This window comes from Fusarium odoratissimum (assembly GCF_000260195.1).
Source record: "Fusarium odoratissimum NRRL 54006 unplaced genomic scaffold supercont1.15, whole genome shotgun sequence".
In the NCBI taxonomy this organism is placed as follows: Eukaryota; Fungi; Ascomycota; class Sordariomycetes; order Hypocreales; family Nectriaceae; genus Fusarium; species Fusarium odoratissimum.
The window spans coordinates 308802-327399 of record NW_022158701.1 but is presented as its reverse complement, the minus strand read 5'-3'; the positions used below and the strand labels follow the sequence as shown (position 1 = coordinate 327399).

General features: G+C 49.3%; 8 protein-coding genes across 10 annotated transcripts; 3 read left to right on the top strand and 5 right to left on the bottom strand.

The window, feature by feature from the left end:
* Positions 1-119: 119 nt before the first annotated feature.
* On the top strand, positions 120-1977 carry FOIG_09310 (uncharacterized protein). The gene is made up of 2 exons (XM_031209549.1): positions 120-399; positions 450-1977. Exons 1-2 carry the CDS (start codon positions 182-184, stop codon positions 1774-1776), a joined length of 1545 nt encoding a protein of 514 aa, XP_031060636.1. The 5' UTR covers positions 120-181; the 3' UTR covers positions 1777-1977.
* Positions 658-3149, bottom strand: FOIG_09309 (uncharacterized protein). 2 transcript variants are annotated; one of them, XM_031209547.1, is made up of 5 exons: positions 2794-3149; positions 2706-2746; positions 2241-2618; positions 2148-2161; positions 658-2102 (listed from the first exon to the last, which is right to left on the bottom strand). In XM_031209547.1, the coding sequence occupies exons 1-5, from the start codon at positions 2958-2960 to the stop codon at positions 1920-1922; spliced, it is 783 nt and encodes a 260-aa protein (XP_031060634.1). In that variant the 5' UTR covers positions 2961-3149; the 3' UTR covers positions 658-1919. The 2 variants fall into 2 exon arrangements, with proteins under 2 accessions (XP_031060634.1, XP_031060635.1); XM_031209548.1 differs by having other exon boundaries at positions 1402-2161; positions 2794-3144.
* A 154-nt stretch (positions 3150-3303) lies between these two features.
* On the bottom strand, positions 3304-4614 carry FOIG_09308 (uncharacterized protein). Its single transcript, XM_031209546.1, has one exon. It carries the CDS (start codon positions 4484-4486, stop codon positions 3530-3532), a length of 957 nt encoding a protein of 318 aa, XP_031060633.1. The 5' UTR covers positions 4487-4614; the 3' UTR covers positions 3304-3529.
* Positions 4615-7553: 2939 nt separating this feature from the next.
* FOIG_09307 (uncharacterized protein) lies at positions 7554-9231 on the top strand. Its single transcript, XM_031209545.1, has one exon. The coding sequence runs from the start codon at positions 7777-7779 to the stop codon at positions 9046-9048; it is 1272 nt and encodes a 423-aa protein (XP_031060632.1). The 5' UTR covers positions 7554-7776; the 3' UTR covers positions 9049-9231.
* Positions 7616-11703, bottom strand: FOIG_09306 (PiT family inorganic phosphate transporter). Its single transcript, XM_031209544.1, has 2 exons — positions 10939-11703; positions 7616-10895 (listed from the first exon to the last, which is right to left on the bottom strand). The coding sequence occupies exons 1-2, from the start codon at positions 11012-11014 to the stop codon at positions 9244-9246; spliced, it is 1728 nt and encodes a 575-aa protein (XP_031060631.1). The 5' UTR covers positions 11015-11703; the 3' UTR covers positions 7616-9243.
* On the top strand, positions 11505-13020 carry FOIG_09305 (uncharacterized protein). Its single transcript, XM_031209543.1, has one exon. It carries the CDS (start codon positions 12424-12426, stop codon positions 12814-12816), a length of 393 nt encoding a protein of 130 aa, XP_031060630.1. The 5' UTR covers positions 11505-12423; the 3' UTR covers positions 12817-13020.
* FOIG_09304 (uncharacterized protein) lies at positions 12143-17222 on the bottom strand. Of its 2 annotated transcripts, XM_031209542.1 has the most exons (2): positions 14306-17222; positions 12143-14260 (listed from the first exon to the last, which is right to left on the bottom strand). In XM_031209542.1, the coding sequence occupies exons 1-2, from the start codon at positions 16483-16485 to the stop codon at positions 13054-13056; spliced, it is 3387 nt and encodes a 1128-aa protein (XP_031060629.1). In that variant the 5' UTR covers positions 16486-17222; the 3' UTR covers positions 12143-13053. The 2 variants fall into 2 exon arrangements, with proteins under 2 accessions (XP_031060629.1, XP_031060628.1); XM_031209541.1 differs by having other exon boundaries at positions 12847-17222.
* Positions 17223-17846: 624 nt separating this feature from the next.
* On the bottom strand, positions 17847-18312 carry FOIG_09303 (uncharacterized protein; the record flags this gene model as incomplete). The annotated part of the gene is made up of 2 exons (XM_031209540.1): positions 17847-18077; positions 18232-18312. 2 exons carry the CDS (start codon positions 18310-18312, stop codon positions 17958-17960), a joined length of 201 nt encoding a protein of 66 aa, XP_031060627.1. The 3' UTR covers positions 17847-17957.
* Between the last annotated feature and the right edge of the window lie 286 nt (positions 18313-18598).

Sequence of the window (18598 nt, the reverse complement as noted above, 5' to 3'; positions counted from 1 at the left end):
GTTGCCGAATCTTTGCGGTTGCTTTCACCTACCCTATTGGCCAGCCCCGGTTTAGTCAGCCACCTCAACGTCCCCAGGTGAGATGCGCCGCTTTCATAATGCCTTTCATCCCGCCATCATCATCCCTCGAAAAGATATACCGTCTCTCATTCCTCTTTAACTCATAATTCCATAGCTATCAATGAAACCCCCAAAAATGATGTCAAAGACCACCTTGCTCGCAGCCAAAGCTCCCTCTAATCCACCGTCGCCTCAGAACAAGCCGATTATCTCAATGCATCATGGAGAGGCAGAATGGACAGCTGTTTATCCCATTATTGAGAGATTGTATATGAAAGATCGGAGAAAACTTCGACACATCATGCAGATCATGGAGGAGAAATATAATTTCAAGGCATCGTGAGATTACCCATCTCCCTAGTTTTGTCATAAGCTCACATGGGACCCAGTGTTCAGATGTATAAGAGACGCTTCACAAAATGGGGTTTTTATAAATCAAAACAAAGAAATGGGAAGACTGCTTGCAAGAAAAAGGCCCCAACTCCAAAAAACACACCAGAGACTCAAAAGCGGCCTCACAGCCAGCCGCTTGTTCTCTCTCCGAGTCCAAATTCTTTGGAGACGAGTAGTCTTGAATTTCTTACAAGCATACATGACTGGAGCACTTCATTCTATGAATCTCTCCGTACCAAGGGATTACACCTACAAGATACTCATCCTTCGCAACCGGCTGGTAAAATCAACCGCTACGACCCAGAAGGATTAAGTTTCGCCTTTCGGATCATCGTTGAGCTCATACAACGCGGCAAAGGCATTTTAGCAGGGCGTTTAACCCGCAAAGCCTTTCTAGATATCGAAAATATGCTGCACGCTGAAGCGCCTTTGTTCATCTGGAATGTCTTGGAAATCATGTATCACATGGTCCGTCTTGGTCAGACACAGCTTCTTGGTATGCTCCTAGCGCAGTTAGTCGAACTAGCGAGTAATATCAATGAGATGAAACATCCCGTTATCAAGATGTTGAAAAGTTTGCAGAAAGCGGTGTATCATTGGGAGAAGCATGCTACACTTGAGAAAATGCGACTTCTTGAGCAGGCTTGGGGTTTGAATGCAGATATCATATGTAGGAACTACGACTCAAGGCTGTTGGTGGTATACTATCGCCTAGTCTGGGAATCTTCTTGTATTAAACTTGGCGAGGATCAACTGGACGGTCTTGATAAGTGGTTCTCAGCCGTGAAGAGCAAGATTCCGCACGAGGACTCTTATTTTCAACAAGCTATTCTATTCGCCGATCCTAGCACGACGGAGGAAACAGCACCGCCGAAAGACTACGAGATTACAAAAGCGCTTTGCATCTCAGCAATACAGCATCGCTGCACAATGACCTTTGGAGAGTCAAACATGGCAAGTCTTGTGCGCTTGGGCTTACTGAAGAGTCGTGTTCTTGGCGAGATTGACGAACAGTCAAGCGATAAGATGCCACAGTCCCACACGCGATTCCAAGCAAGGGTTATGGCCTATTTGATGAAGGTACTTATGGACGTTGATAGGGAACTCGGGTTGGATGTCGATGTGGCGGACAGAATGCGAAACAAGATCGCTTTGCGAGAGTTTGGCTACTCGAGTACCTCGCCGCAGGTTATACATGATATGTGGCAGCTAGAAGCCTTTTTGCGAAAAGAGGGACATGTAGCTGAAGCAGCAAAGATAAGGAGGGAGACCTATAAGAGGCTGGAAGAGTATGTAGACCAGGTCCCCGTCGACGAGGTCTAGCAAGCGCATGATTGACAGGCACAGAAGCAATGCAATAGATAGATGCGATGAGATGGTGAGATGATTTACCCAAACGCCACGAGTCTATGCTCTATAAAATGCCTTCCTATGCAACATCAACATGCCTTACAAATACAGTCACCTCATGAATCACGACCCAGTCGCTCCTCATCATCTTGAGTTAGTTCATACGCCGGCCGGAAACCCTCTCCATTTTGACCCTGCTTCTTCAGATGGGGGTTCGGATGTGTGTCCTTTATACCGCCTAGACTCGTGTAGCCTTGGTCGTATAGAGGACAGTACTCAATGCTGAGGTGTCGAATAAACTGGTCACGTTAGTTCGTTCGGCGCATGGTGGTGGGGGGTCTTACAGCCCAGATTTGGACTGTTCGGAGGTTAGTTAGCCATTGTTCGTTATAAGGTTATGAGAATAGAGCAAGGAGAGCGATGGAAGGAGGTCGTACCGTAATGCCAGTCAATAACAGGATGTATTCTCATAAACGACGGCCAGCCAGCGTCCGTCGGATCAAAGAACGTCAAGTTCTCACCATGAGGGTCCGTTCTTCTCGTTCCCACAAACACAGCCTTGATACTCGGTCGTTCCTCAAGGTATATCTCTAGCCCCTTCTTCATCGGTAACACGTAGCGCGCAACTTCGAGGCCGTATTCTTCGCTGGATGTCTCGACGAACGTGTCAACTTCGGGAAAGGGATGCGCGGCGACGATGTATACGCATTGTAGCTTTTCGGGAGGTGTAAGTTCAGAAGTGCCGTTGGTCGTGTCGGATGTGGAATAGTAATGTCGGCCCATGCGAGCGAGGAGGAGGATTAACAGGACGAGGCCTAGTATGATCAGTACCTGTCGCTGATACTTGAAAGACCTTTAAGAAGGACTTTTATAAAGCCCCAGACCCTCATTATGCGACTTACAGTCCTTTCCGCCATTATATGATAACGATATTTGTTCCGGTCTGCTTCCGTCAGCCCTTATCCGAACTTCCCCTGCACCAAAACGCACCGATATTTCTCCAACGCCTCATCCACGACCTCTATCGACTTGCGGACCTGATCTTGTACATCGCGCAATGTCTGTGTATCAGCCTCCTCAGCAATAAACGCTTCGACCTTTTGCTGGAGCTCGAGACACTTGTCGCGCAAGGAGCGGGGTGGCGGGGTCGATATCATGATGGCTCTCGATGCCTCGGATGTAAAGGAACTGGTGTTTGGGGTATTGTCTATGCGGTTTTCAAAATCGACGGTCTAGTTTAGAGAGAGAACAAGGGAGAGGAATTGATTCTAAGAGATTGTATGTGTTGCGACGAAGCGAAAGTTAATAGCTCCGGTTTCGCCGTATACATTAGCGATGGAGGGGAGGTACGTAAAGAGGTCCTGCTGGACTGCCGAGCGGCTTGCCATCACGTGCGCTACTGTTCTGCGATTCGGTTGCCGCATCACGTGCATCACTTACAAGAGTTGATAAGTAGTGAACAGATTTACCTCGGAACATAAAGAGAGCCATCATTTTTCACTGAAAGACATATCATGAGAGTATCTAAGGTATTTTTATGTAGCTGAATTTATAAATATACGTTCAAATCATCATCAACGCCCATAGGAAGCCCGATACTGCAATGCCGAGCATTAAACATGCACCATATCAGATCCGAATGCCAGCCTGATTAACCATTATCTCCCCCTGAGTTCAGATCTCCCCCAAAGGCTCAAGTACATATCTCCTACGGATATAGAAGACCTCACTGGATCCACTGCCAAGTCATAAACTTGATGGTAATAACATCGTCCTCGAAGCTAGGCACAAGCAGTCCGGCTGATCTCATCTTCACGGGACAGATCTCGTAGAAGATGCGACCGCGAGCCCTGAATCTTGCTGGAGGCACCTGGTCTTTCCGAGACTCAGGAGCGAGGAAATTCATGGGCATCTCTTGTTGGCGTGAATCGGCTGGAATCAAGAGTCTTGGCTGCAGGTATAGGTACAATGTTCGCAATGCAGGAAACAACGCCTTGAGATGAATCAGATACTGGGGCTTATAGCTTCTCTCGAGGTTGGAGTCGACCGGTACAGCCACGGTTCTGATAGTTTCTAGACCTTGGTATCGGTTGTTCCCTGGCAGCATGAATTCGGTAACGCCATGGAATGAACTTACAGAGCGGCGCTCTTGCCACCATCTATCTATCAGGACCAAGTCACTGGTTGCATCAATGTAAAGGCTGCTAAATGCCTTTGCCCTCCTGCCACCGTCATGTGAGTTGGCGAGAACTATGCGCGCAGGGACCCGTGGCTGCCAAAGACTCCAGCTTCGAGTGACCTCTTCACAAGACGCACGGCAAACTCGCATCAGACCGTAGTCGCTGTTGGGGTTTGATGCGGGCGGGAGAGGGAAATCCCCAAGGCTTGTTGGGAGAGTGTGTACTGCTTTCACTTGCCATGGCTGGCGAAACCAATCTTTGACGTCCACGAAGTAGGCCCGCGGAGCATCCACACAGAGAGCATAGGCCCAGATCATGTTCTGTATTTCTTGGGGCAACTGGCTGAATTTGTGAAATTCGCCACGATCGGCATTGCGTCGTTTAAAAAGCTTCTTGATGAATTGAAACATTTTTGTGTTTCTACTTCGTGAAAATAAGCTGTCGTTAATGGTCTGGAAACTCGGTAGCTTTATCGCTGTTTGTGATTTGGAAGATTTGCTCATTTTCGAGTTGGCGATTGAAGCACACTGGGCTTCTTATACTGCTTAATCCTGAAGTGACCGTAAACATGCTGTTGATGATTGGCACGTACGTCGGTGAACAATGCAGTAAGTTCACTATGTCTCATACTTCGAAATAAAGGAGATCAAATGAACTCATAGGAAAGCTAGGCACTAGCGATTGTCCGTTGTTCTGATTACATCCCTGTAACTGACACACGTGGCTAGGCCTGATTTGGAAGCAGCCGTTGTAAAGGAACCAACATGTAGGTTTTGCCTGAGTGCGTAGGACTCCCAGAGCCAGGTCCGGAGCAAATGAACCATCGAAGGGATCAGGATGTCTTCGACAAAAGATCATCATGCTTGCCACTAAAGCCTTCCAAAAGCTTTCACACAACACTCCGAGCTTGAGCTCACGATTCTCCTCAATGAATCGTTGCTCATCTTCACTGCATGTGAAGTATTAAACGCTCGGATCAGAGGAGGGATCTTCATGCGGCAGAATGGTAATGCATAGTCCATGAGATAACGGTTCCCCAGGAAGAACAGCCAGCTGTACAGAACAATACTGGGCATCTGACGATACCATCAGTCCGCTCGTAGATTGAGGGGTAAAAGGGCTCCAAGTCATAGGGAATTGGGGGGGAAAGGCATCATGATGGGGGATGGTGCTTCGATGCCAGTACTGCTGATACCGGAGGTGAACTTCGTACTCAACCAAGAAGACTTGGACGAGTACGAAAGTAACGAGAGGGCAAGACATAGTGACAGGTGGGGGAAATGGTGAACTCTGGAGAAAAGAAGAAGAGGAGGAAAAGGATGGAGGGGACGAGTATATCAATCAGAGACGAACAATGCTCTCGCACGTGATTCGATTGTCTTGGATGAAATTGAGATGTCATAATGGTTTATGTTAAGCCATATATTTTGGATCCCGCGGTTGTCGTTACTAATATGATACTCAACATCCGCGCGAGAGGGCATCCAGCCTCCTCATCCCGAGTATCAAACGTGTTACCCGATGCCAACGTGCACTATATCCACTATATTATTACACAGAATACTATGAGACTCCTCAGTTGTTTGATACCTCGTCGTCATTCTTGCAGTGCATCCGTCGGGTGTTGACCTCCCTCATGCGGCAGTCTGCATATCTGCCCACGCTTCGATCACCAAACGTCAAAGTGCATCAGCGTATCGAGTCTAGACTAGCACCCGATACCAAACGTCTTTCCCGTTGTATTAGTCATTATCTCGGACCGGGGAAGCCTTCCGTAGCCGTGCCAAAGTATGATACTGCCCTGCGGTTGTCACGTATGATCAATCTGCATCTCGCCATCCCTCCACCGTATCAAGAATCTTTTTGGCATTCTCCAAAGCCGTTTTCTCCGTTGAATCAATCATCAAGCCTGGATACCCCTGAAACTTGAACAGCTCACAACGCCCCCTCATATCTCGCAAAAGACACTGATCGAGTAACTTCGTAGTTCCACTCGCCACCCGCTCCGTGTGGTCTACCCGTTCAATGTTTGCCTCAAGACCGCAAGTCAAGTATACAGGAAGAAAGGGGCGGCCTGCATAACTTGCAGCGTTTGCGTACTCTTGTGCCACACTTTGACCCAGCTCGTTGTCCGATTGAAAGTCTAATGAATCTGAGTATTAGCTAGATGATGGCACGGAGGAGGGGGGGTGTACCTGTGAAGACGACGAGGTGATCGTGGCTGGAGGGATGGAGTACGTGTCTTTGTAAAATGGTCTGACGGTATTGTTTTCGTTGGGTGTTGTATTCTGGGTGATCTCTGGAGATTACTGCTGCTACGGGGTCGATCAACTTGTGGTTGTCTAGCACTAGGATGTTGGGATCGAGTTGCCTCATAGCGTCAGCGATGGTTTTCTTGCCAGTACCTGGGAAGCCGTTTATCCACACCACAGGTGCTTTTATTGTGGTCGGCATCGTTACAGTTCGATGTGACATGAGAGGCGACGATGGGTTCTGGGGTGTAAATCCTGGAGTTTGTGAACGCTGCAATTATTTCGATGACAATGAGGCAAAGGTTGACATAGGATTTACATGATGAATCCGATTTGCAATGGCCAGTAAGTTTATCTGTTCTTTGTAGATTTGCATTATAAACTATAAATGGAACATCTAAAGCTTGAGTTGGCTATCATGAAAACCGTAAAAAGCCAATATTGCCGGACTCGAAGTTATGCTGAACTCAACTCGTAAACTCATCGTATATCGACCTTAAACATTTGCGAAAATGATGACAATCGGACGAGTCAAATTATTATCCTTCGATGGATTTCCTGATCCCGTAACCACCACGGGTTCTGTAAGACTTGCAATGAGTTGGAAACGAGAGCAATACCTATTGTCGTTTCGGAACTGAAGGCGGCAGTGGACGTCAACCTTGGTGGGAGATGAAGGAAATACTGTTCACCCGTCAATACGCCATCGTAACTCAGTCTCACACGATCCCATCCAGCATGATGGTACTTGCTATCGAAGCATTATCTATGATGATCTGACAGACTGTCCCATAATGGACACCGTACCACGCAAATCCAGGTAAGAGATTGCTGAAGGGTACAGGGTAGCCAGGAATCAGTGTAAGACAGTGTGATCTTCTCCAAATACATGCCTTCACACATAAAAAGTACCATTGATTTTAGCGCAGCAGGTAGTCCGTTTACAAGGTTTTGACTCTGGTTTATATTCACTGATTCTGCTACCTCGCTGCTACTCGTAGGTTGAAAAGCCTGTCAGTGCGCAAATCATCAGTAAAGAAGAGATAAGCATCTCAAGACTAAATGGCACATCATTTATCTACCGGTCTTAACGGGGAGGATGCAAGAGTATAACCCAAGATACCTATAGATATGAAAGTCCGTTCTCTATTGGCACTGTGTCTTAGTCTGTTCAGAAACCAACAGCCAGGATATCCATGGCCTATTGGGTTTGAGTTCACCAGTAAGTGATCAAGTCGTTCGGGACTCAGACTGTTGTATCACGGTCAAGAAGTTTAATACACTGGCTTTACTAAGAATAATCCCAACAAACTTTGTTGATGTCATTTCGGAGGGCACTGCATGACTCGTGTTGTCGTCAGAGAGAGTCTTATCTTTTAGTGTCATCATAACTCAAGCCTCATACGCCAAGAGCCACGATCCATCCAACGTCAGATTTCGATAACGTTACAATTTAACTTCCCACTCATTTCAGATTATTTACATCTCTCACTCATTTTCTTCTTTTATTACATGTTGTTTCACTACAGCACACTGTCAAAATGGCACTCAATCGAGTTGCCCCCGAGGTTCTCCTCGAAATCTCTTACCATGTCGATCATGAAGATCTGCGAAAACTTTGCGCCGTGTCTCATCGTCTAATGTCTGCATTTGAACATCAAACATACTCAATCATCGAATTAAACGAAACCTCACAATCTGGAAGTGCCTTATTGGCTCTCGCATCTGGACCTCGAAGGGATATCGTTCGCGAAATTCGATACAACCCTCATCATCCTTGGCCAGCTCGAGACAGGAGACACAAGCCTGAGATCAAGCTCAGTGATGAGACTCGAACAGCACTACAATCTCTTACCTTTTTCCCGTCCTTGGACAAATTTAAATTCGACCTGAGTCACTGGGAGTTATCGGAATGGGCTCTGTCACCACAGTGTTTGAACCGTTGGGAGTTTCATCTATGGCATGGAAAACACGATACAGAGCCTTGGAGAGTTCTTATCGAAGGGAGTCTACTGGCGCTAAGCAAAAGTGCGCGTTCCTTTTCTCGACTTGAGATCGATAGTCTTCCGCCAACTGGGCGAGAAGCATATCGTGCATGTGAGTCAGAAACGTGGAAAGATCTTCTTAAACACCTGGCGTCGTTTGAGATGACACTTGCTGGTGTCGGATACATGGGACATGGCGGGAGTTACATGTATGGAAAGATGACTTCAGCACACCAGGCGTTCATAACTCTCTTCCCGGAGATGTTTCTGGAGAATCTGCATAATGTTCAGGTCTTGCGACTCACTGGGAAGATGAATGCAGTCATGGGCAATGAGCAACTTGTGGAACCCATAAACTGGGCATCTCCGTCTATCAATCTACCGCGCCTGACAACATTAGAACTGGATTACTCTCAGATCTCGAGCCAGCTCTTTGCCTTTCTTTCCAATCATGCAGGGACACTCGAGAAGATCAGTCTGCGGAACTGTATAGCCCCAGCCAAGCAAATCTGGACCAACATCATCAACCTCTTCCTCGACAGACAGCCCAAACAGCTGCTTGAATTTACGACCACGGCGCGTCCAGTGCATAAACGCATTGGAGATCCCTTTGCTGATATTTCAGACGGATTGGATGTCAAAGTGAGGAGGTTCGTGGTTGGACTAGCAAATCATGATATCGTACCAGTAGAGGAGTGGGCCGCTGTTAGTGATAATGATCCGGAACTTGACGAGTCTGATGTTTGCAAGCTGTGGGATCAACTTGAGGAGATGTTGGAGCGGAATAGGTGCCATGCGCGAGGCTTGTTGCAGGAAGCTAGCCGTTAGCACGGACATGAGCGAACATTCATGAAGCCATCACGAGCGAGTTGCATTGGCCTCTGGTTGCACGAGTTGCTTGAACCTTAAACATTCTAAGCTTCTAGTATATACTTCTAAATATAGTCATTTTATCATAAGCGCAAACAAGCATATGGAACAGGTATCATCGCTAAGCCCAGAAATACAAACACTTTGATGTAATCACCCATCCCATCTCGGCGCATTGATGATCAGTGCCATGAAACAGCCCGACATGACTCCCGTCACCGGCAGCGTAATTAACCAACCCATGTAAATCCAAAGCACAAGCTTCGGATTAATACATCTCCAATCCCCATTCGCCAGCCCAACGCCCACCGTAGCTCCCGTAATGCACTGCGTAGTAGACACGGGTAAAGACAGCCTCGTTGCCATGAGCACCGTGATTGCACTCGCGAGCTCCATGCAGAAACCACGGCTTGGCGAGATGAGCGTCAAACGATTGCCTAGCGTCCGCATGACGTGGTAGCCGTAGGTCAACAGTCCGACAACGATACATGCACCGCCTACGACGAGGATCCAGATCGGTATGGCGACGAATTCGGGTATGCCTCCGCTGGACCATACTTGATATGCTGTTGTGAACGGGGCGACTGCGTTACTGACGTCGTTTGCCCCGTGGACAAAAGATGCTGTTGCGGCGGTGAGGATCTGAAGAGCGGAATACATGTACTCTGCACGGTTATCATAGTGCGCGGATCGAGCGTGCATGTCTTCCAAATCCCAGTTGAGGATATTGTTCCGCTTCTGCATAGCCACGACGTCCTTCTCCAGTCCGCGGAGTAGCACGCGGTTGGCTTTCCATGCCATTACTTTAGGGCTGTTCCATGAGCCGTCGGGTCGGGGAGGTATGAATTCCGATGAGGCGCGAGGCTCGAAGCGACCTGGGGGAGTTTTGGGTGGTGTTTGAGCTGGCGGTGGGAGAATCCATTCATCGTCACGATCGAGATCGGGTAACTGGCCGTCTGGTGTTTGAATCGATTGGAGAAGAGTTTCGGAGGTACGTAGGTGGCTGAGTTCCTCCCGCGTGAGATGCCCCTGGTAGTAGTCTCTGATGCGAGGCTTAGTGAACCCAGCTGGTGTCGGTGGAGGTGGTGATCGCCAGAGGAGGAGTGGTCCTTGAAAGACATGATACCATTTGAGAGTCCAATCCTCGTGCATTATTCTCGTCCACAGGAAGGGAAGGAGAAAGAATATTTGGAGGAGAGTCATCCCAGTGGCTGTCGCAAAGACTGAGATGACGATGTCTCGAGTAGATAGGTTGATAGTATGGATCCCTTTCCAAACGAGAAGCATCGTGAGTGCACCTACTGTCAAGTAGGTATAGAACGGAATGGAGTAGAATGCCCTCCTAACAGCTGTTTGTTTCGTCAAGATGAACTTCTTGGTGAACATGAACAGTACAAACCCCATACAGCCTGCGATCAACGGCGCAATGATCCACGCCGCAAAGATCTGCGACACACCATGCCATCCCCAATTGATCTTTGTTATGCCTATCGACGCTGTAGCTGCTCCGACGAGTCCTCCGATGAGCGAATGAGTAGTTGAAACGGGTAATCCTTGCCGAGTCGCGAATGTCAGGAAGAGCGAGGACGACATGATAGTGCACATCATGACAAGAAGTAAAACACCGGGTGAACTGTCGTAGTGATGAGGGTCGACAATCTTCGTTCGGATGGTATCTGCCACTCGAGACCCAACAGACACACTGCCACTGAATTCGCAAACTGCTGCTACGAGCATTGCTTGCTTCATGGTCAGCGATCTCGAAGAGACCGACGTGCCAAACGAATTGGCGACATCATTGGCGCCTACAACGTCAGCATAATCCAGCAAGATATCCAAGAGACTTACCAATGTTCCAGGCATCGAGGCATGCAAATATAACAGTCAGAGCAAAGATGTAATCATACTGATGAAGCACCGCCATCTCATTCGGGGTAATAACAATAATAGAGTATCAAGAGTTTGCTGCTGTCTCCACGACAGCGATGTTCTCAATCCATGATCAAGCCAACCATTAACAAAGGCCGATAAGCACTGGTCAAAGCATAAGCTGCAGTCGACGATCGTGGGTCCCAAGCTGCCTTTAAACACCCAAAGGACTGGTTAAACTATCCGCGCTCCCGCAAAAAGTGTGCGTCCTTGCGAAGCTATGATTCGATAGGCGAGATGCTAGAACCTATCTTGGCTTTTTCTGGTGAAGAAACGGTCGATGCAGGGGGTGAAATTGATCGAATTGAGGACCGAGCGAGACTTGTTTGAGATGTTGCCGTGATTTGGGGGCTTGTGGTGGTGAAGATGTCGATGAGCCAATGATAGGATTAGGATGGAGCACGAGGTTGATGAGAGACGCGTGTTGAGGCGATAATAAGAAGGATGATACAATTTAAGAGACTTGGCAGTTTAGAAGCTGAGAAGGTTATTCCAGTGGAGTCAACGGATATTCAAGGCGTTTGTGTGTCATTGTGGCTCGTATACCATGACTTCATCCTCGCCTGGCTTGAGTGAAGCCATTTCATCACCACCACAACAAGACATATCAACCAGCAGCTCCACGAATAAGCATCTCTCTTAATATGAGTCAACTTCTTAGACAAAGATCTCACTGCGGCCGTTACCGAAACAGCAATCGAAGATATCACATCACTTCGATCTCCTTGACCGAGCTCAGACGTCATGCTAACAACGCCACACCTACATATTGACACCGTCGATAGTATCTTAGCGTCTCGGCTACATCTTTATTTCAAGAGCCCCTTGTCTGTGAGGCTCCAGGAACAGCCTTAATCCCACGTGCCATTGAAGCCACCCGATCGGGCGACCGAAGTGCCCGACATCATGAGACGATGTGTCAGAGGTCAAGACAGTTTTTTGACTTGGTGGGTGCCTCTTTCGAAACTCGTGACTGTTGCAGTGTAAAGTCTATCAAGGTCGCAAGGAAAAGAAGCAAAAGTGTTGATGGCGAGGTTCTCTGATTTCTTTCAATTCGGGGGTGGAAGCTACCAGACATATTCTACTATGACTATAGAAGTTTAAGCTTCGCTGAAAATGATCAGAATCAGCCATTCTTATCGTGCGACCTGTCAGAGATGTTCAGCCCAGGCACCTCTAAATCGTAAATGAAGCAATCACCACTCCAAAAGATACGTACCTCTTCATCCCGATCATTCTCCACTTTGTGACCGATCAAACATGTCAATCTAACCTCGGCCCGTCTCTTCCCCGATCTGCATCACTTCCTCTATCAATTCGCCATCGCATTCTCAATATCCAAACCATACTCGATTCCACCAAACAACCACCCACGCCTCAAAGAACACACAAACACAAGCAACTATGTCACGCCTTCTCCCCCGCCGCATCCTCCTAACCCCCCTCCGCACAACCCGCTTCTCCTCAACCTTCCAAACCCGCCCATCACCACCAAAACTCCCCGCCGACCAACAAGCGGAATTCGAGCGTCTCCAGCGCGCAGCCTCCGTATCATCCGCCTTCCAGCCCGAAGAAACCACAGCCGCTGCCACCACGCCTGCCACGTCGCAGGTTCGTCACACGACTACGCCCGAAAAGACAGATGATGTAAATATTGGCTTGTTCCGTGGCGCGCCGCCTGAGTTTGAGGGTGATACGAATCCCAAGACTGGCGAGGTTGGGGGGCCAAAGAATGAGCCTTTGAGATGGGGCGGAGAGGGCGATTGGTCTTACAATGGACGAGTTACGGACTTCTAAATGTCATCGAAGCTGTGTCTACAAAAGGGAAATTGGGTTCAACATGTGGTGGCGACTGTACAAAATTGTATCAAAACTAGACGGGGCGGCATAGACTCAAAGGCCAACGCCTTCTGATTAAACTTGTTATTATCATAAGAGGGGTATTCTGATGTTACAAGACCTTGGTTTCTCTGCCTTGCAATGCAATGACACCAACGCCTTTTAATGAACATGTGACAAATCGTGACGACCAGGTCATTGATCCGTCTTCTCCTCTGAGGCTGGAGTTTCGGCGGCATCATCCATCTCCACGTCCTGAGCCTTTGCCTCGCTCTTTTCTTTGTCTCCTTCGTCGTTTGCAGATGACTGATTCTCCTTGTCGCCTTCTGCTACGGGGTCATTATTCTTCGATGTGGATGGTTCAGGCTCCTTTTTTCTCCATGTGGCAGATATTCCTCCTCTTATTTGTCCCTCTTTGTCTTTGTCGAGGTCAATGCCGTTGATATTGTCGAGGCCTCCTTTAACCTCGCGCATAGCTTTACGCATGCGCTCACGTCGAGCTTTGCCGCGAAGTCGAGCCTGTGGCTGTGCGCCGTTCTCAACCCATCGTACACTCTTGATCATATAACTTATTCCGTCGTGAACCGAGTGGCGATGGCCGTAGTCTCCACCAAATTCTCGGCTAGAGATCCCATGTCGCGTGGAGGAATAATATTTGACCAATCGAGGAAGGATCAGAACGTTGACGTGCAGATCGCGTTGCGCAGGGATCGACATGGGTCCGCTGGGGGGAGGGACGGTGATGAGGTCTTCGGATTCGAGGTCGACAGTCGAGTTCGTTGGCTTCTTACGTCGCTTGTCGGCGACTCCCTGATCAATATCCAAAACCGAGTTGTCAACGTCCTCGGCCCATTCTCCCTTGATCCAACCACTGTGGATGCACGCCGCAACAACATCAGAATCGTCGGTATAAACGTCAGTACCCCACAGATATCCTCGTGAAGTTATCTCTTCTCTTGCGATTGACGAGAGATGAATTCGTGCGACCTTGACTGTTAGGATACAATTCTCCTTATTCTTAATCATATCCCATGGCAATGGTTTTGGGTTGGAAGCAAAAGCTCGGTGTGTAGAGGTACTCGGTACTAGTCGCCCAGGTTTCAGTCCGGGGTCGTAGATGAAATCTCCAAGATGGTGCCTGGGTCGGTCTGAGACGGATTCCAACACAGCCTTTGATGATATAATTGTTTTCGATTTCGGAGGGATGACCGGAGCCGAGTTCGTCACAGCTTGTTTCGCTGGCTGGTGCTGGTGTGTATGTATAGGTCGAGGAGGATGGTGGTGATGAGGAACAGGTAGGCCCTTTTCGCCAGGGGGAGCACCGGTCTTGAAGTTCTTGAAAGGCGCAGCACCAGTTAATGGCGCGGAGTCGGCTGGGTGATGATGATGATGGTGCGGATGACTATTACGGTCAGCGAAATCAACAGAAAACGGCAAGCCAACATACTGATGATGATGGTGATGCTGGTGAGTCTTGGGACGCTTTGCCCTGTTTGCTGGAGTCGCTCGTCCTGAGCTATCATCATCGCCCTTTCCATCATCGTCCTTTAGCTTTCTCCTTCTGCCTTTGGTGCTCTTGCCTCCTGCCTCTGTACCTGATTCGGGTGTTATGTTCTCTGAGTCCTCGCGCTTAGCGAGACTTGCATTTGTAAAAGGCACGGCTGTAGAAGCGATGGGACTTGAAACTCCCATGACTCCATTGCCAATACCCGCAAACATGCGACCGAATTCGCTCTTGATTCCAGGCTCACCAGTTGGTCCAGGTTGCTGTAATTGCGCGCCCTGTACCGCTTGTGGGAGTGGTGAAATTCTACCCTTTCGATTCATCTCCTGAATGGCTAACAAGTTACGCTGGCCGTTCGGAGCTGAAGCGTCGTCACTGTTTCGATGCCGGGGAGAGTCATATTGTCCAGGGCCATGAGCTCCGTTGTAGGCAATTGTAGGTGGTGGAGGCCCTTCCTCTGGCCTTCGATGGGAATGTTGTGGTTGTTGTGTAGGAATCAAAGTCATACGTGCTCGATCGGGGGACTCATAAGGTGCCGGTCCAGGTGGCATATTCTGAGCTGGCGGATGTGAGGATGGCGCGTATCGATCGGGTGGGGGCCCTTGATAAGAGTGGCCATGAGGAGGATAAGGCGCGCCAGGGGGGTAATCGGGATGTCGCTGATGATCCATAGGTGCTCGATAGCTGGGATCAGGGCCTGGGCGACCCCATTGTGCATCTCTGGGGTCGCGATTTTGAGGATCACGAGGGTCGCGGGGATCTCTGATGTCCCTCGGGTCACGATCAGGCGGTCGGCCGTACGGTAAAGGATTCCGAGGTGGTTCGCGGTGTCCATAGTCACCAGGATGTATCGAATGTCTTCCCGAATCGCTGCCAGAGTATGCGCGCTCTCTTCTTTCGCGTTCACGCTGCTCTACTTCACCCATTCGCTCACGTTCTGCCCTATACCGATCCTCGTACGGGTTAGGTCGCAAACCAACTCTTTCAGGGTTGTATTCCATGCCAGGCGGAGGTCGGCCCATATCATCTCGTCGTCCATATGCTTCTTCTGGCCCTGGCGGTCGTCCCATCTCCATCGGTCGAGGCATTCCCGGATACTTAGGCTGGCTGCTCGGCCTTGGAGGGGGCCCCGGTGGTAACCTGCCAGGTTCTCTTGCATGATCTGCAGAGCCTGAGGGGTGCCTTGAATAGGCAGAAGGTGTGCTGTAGCGTGGGACTTCGGGTGTGGGATAGTGTCCAGGCGGTGAGTTTCTGGGCTCGTAAGGTCGCTGATGATCGGGAGTTTGAGGTCGACGAAATGGCGGGTAGTTGGAAGTTGCAGAGTGCATTCGCGGTGAAGCATGTACTGCAGTCGCGAAGCCAGGACCAGAGACTGGTGGCCCAGAATGAGGCGGATAATGCGATGGCGGAGGTTGCGATTCGCGCATGGCTGGAGGTGGGCCGCCCAACATTGACGATATCGACATGGAGCTGTTACTGCTGCCTGATCTCGCCAGCGCGCCGAGGGCAGGAAGTTCGCGACCTGAAGGAAAAGACATCGGGGGACCGACAGCAACAGGAGGACCAGGTTGCGGAGGAGGTGGACCGTAGCCCATCATGCTGTGCGCCTGTTGAGTTTGCGGCGGTTTCGCCCCCGGTTGAGGAGGCGACGTCGGAGGGGGCATTTCGCGATTGAGAGTTCGGAGAGAGTTAATGGCTGTAGAGCTTTGGAAACGCGCGTGATTTGATTCGTGGCTTGTATGGCGGATCGTTGGAGTATAAATCGAGGTGTCGGAGGGTCGTCGTTGGGCCAAACTGTGAGGAGCGGCATACGCAAGGTTTTGATCGGGGCTCAAATTCTCAACATGAGGATGATGAAAAGATTCGGCGCGCGCGACTCGATAAGAATGCGGAGTAGGTGAGGCGAGGGGATAGAATACGGCCGTTGTCGCGCTGGCCGAGGCGCTACCAGCAGAAGGGATCGTAATGACGCCGTTTGGTGTTGACGATGGTTGTTTTGTTGTTGTTGGAGAAGCGGAAAATGGAGCTGGATTTGGAACTGGAACTGGAACTTGAGGGAAAGGAGAAACAATAGCGTATGGCGACGGCGAAAAGGGAAGCTTGGGCGGATGCCGTGGATCCATGGCGCCAATTTTTTAGCTCCAAAATTCCCTTTCGCTTTAACAAGGCGCTTTTCCTCTTTGGCCTGAATCCACCCAATCCTGTTCCCACCCCAGGAAATCTCCAAAGAAAAAAAATGCCAGTCAGTGGAGGTCGAATCCACTAACTCTAGTCAGGTAACAAATTCAACGTTTTGAGTTGTCAGTCGTGTCGTTTCGGTCTGCGATAATTGGGTTTGCGCTGGAGGGGAAAACAAACGCTGTGCCTCGGAGGTAAAAGTAGAATGCGCAACTGATGTATCTGCAGTGAATCAGATCGCACAAGAGCGCGCGCGCAAAGTTCAGAAGCGAAAAAGCAAAACGACTGTGATTATGCGACAAAAACGCGAGCGGTAAGCAAAAGATGTACATACGGTTACCACACACGAACACGCAAAAAGCAAGGGACACACCCATACGACACGTGCCAGAGGTGAGAACAACGTGATACTGACGAGACACAGTAATGGTCCAAATGTTGGAAATTTCGATGTTTATCTTGAAGGAGTAGAAGATAGATGGCTTCACGAGGTGACAGTCCACTCACTCGTCTCAACCACACACAGTTGAAACTGAGGTGTTGTGCTGGCTGGCTCGAAGCAGGACAGAGGCGTGATCAGAAACAATCACATCACCCAATGAATCGACTTTGTTGTTACACTGCTGTGCCCCGGCTGGGGTGTAATAAGAATCCGATTTTGTACTAAGATCGAGACTAACAGAGAAGGAATAGCAGGGTTATGAGTTGATATCATGACAAGTATGAGCTCAGGCCTTGTTCTCTTATCTATCTGTCGCAAAACCGAAGATATCTCCTCGACTCACTTACGTTCACCTCGTCGGCACAATGATACTGTATGAATACCGTGTCTAGCTCGTCATGGCTTGAACGCCCAGGACCCGCGCCGAAAAAGATGGACAGGGATCGGGGCATGGGGAGAATGCGCCAGGGGGAGGACCTTGGGAAGCGGTGGGCGCTAAGTGGACAGTGAGACATGGATGGGCGAGTGACACACACAGCACACACAAGATGGGCAAAAGACCCTGTTGGTGGTCTTTTTTGCTTGAATCAGGTTCAATTCGATGGCTGGTAGGTACAGCACTTGAGAGGAGGGGGAGGGGGGGGCTGTTTGTCAGAAAGGCCATGCACAGCGAGTAAGTAGAACGGCAACGGCAGACAGGGAGCTTGATGTGATGCAACACTGAACCCGGCGACAGCTGACTCGGAGCTGGGAGCTGGAGGTTGGAGCTCTCATTATCACAAGCAAACTCGAGTCTCACGAGTATTTTAAGCTCAGGGAATATCCCGCTACATACCCCTCAGCATGGCACTCAATCAGAGTGCCCTGAAGTGCTCAGCTTGGGACTCTAGCTCATTCTCGAGTCTCTTCATGATCAACCATCTCATCATGCCCATGACGCCAGAGAATGAAAATCTCCAACAAAAAGCTTTCAAGCTAAACTAGTCCCAGTTCGCCCCAAGCCTTGTCTGCCGTGGCCGCGGTCCATCTGACGAATGAGACGACACCTGAAATACCCTCCCAGAACAGCATGACAGGGGTCATGTGTTCCACTGTCTGTTCATATGTTTGTTTATCCTCACATTCCCGAGACTGGTCTTACAGTAACTGACAAGTAATAAAAAGGCATGGAGGAGAGACACAGCTCACGAATGTGTTGACTTTCACCGGGTGAGATGCCCCCTCAGATCAATGAGTGTCACTGTCTGACAGTGAATACAGGGCTGGTCTTGTTCTCGTCTGCCATGACTTGAGTGACGTTACCCCATATCTTTTGGTTGAGAGCTGGCATGTCGGCATCCAATCACCCCTGGCCTGTTTCCATTTATGGCACACCTCAGCGAAATGATGAGCGGAGCAAACCCTTTCTTTCTTTTTCTCTTTTGCTTTCATTTTTCACCGCCTTGCGATTACGATTCGCGGCATCATCATCCGTCGTTCCGTCATGCAAGGTTCTTACTCAGGAACAAGATCAACAAATCTTCTTTTTCAGTTCTCTTCTTTCCAGCGGAAATCTCAGTTCTCGTGCATCTGTCCGCCCTTCTTCATCGTATCGTATTTTCATGCTGTGCGCTTAG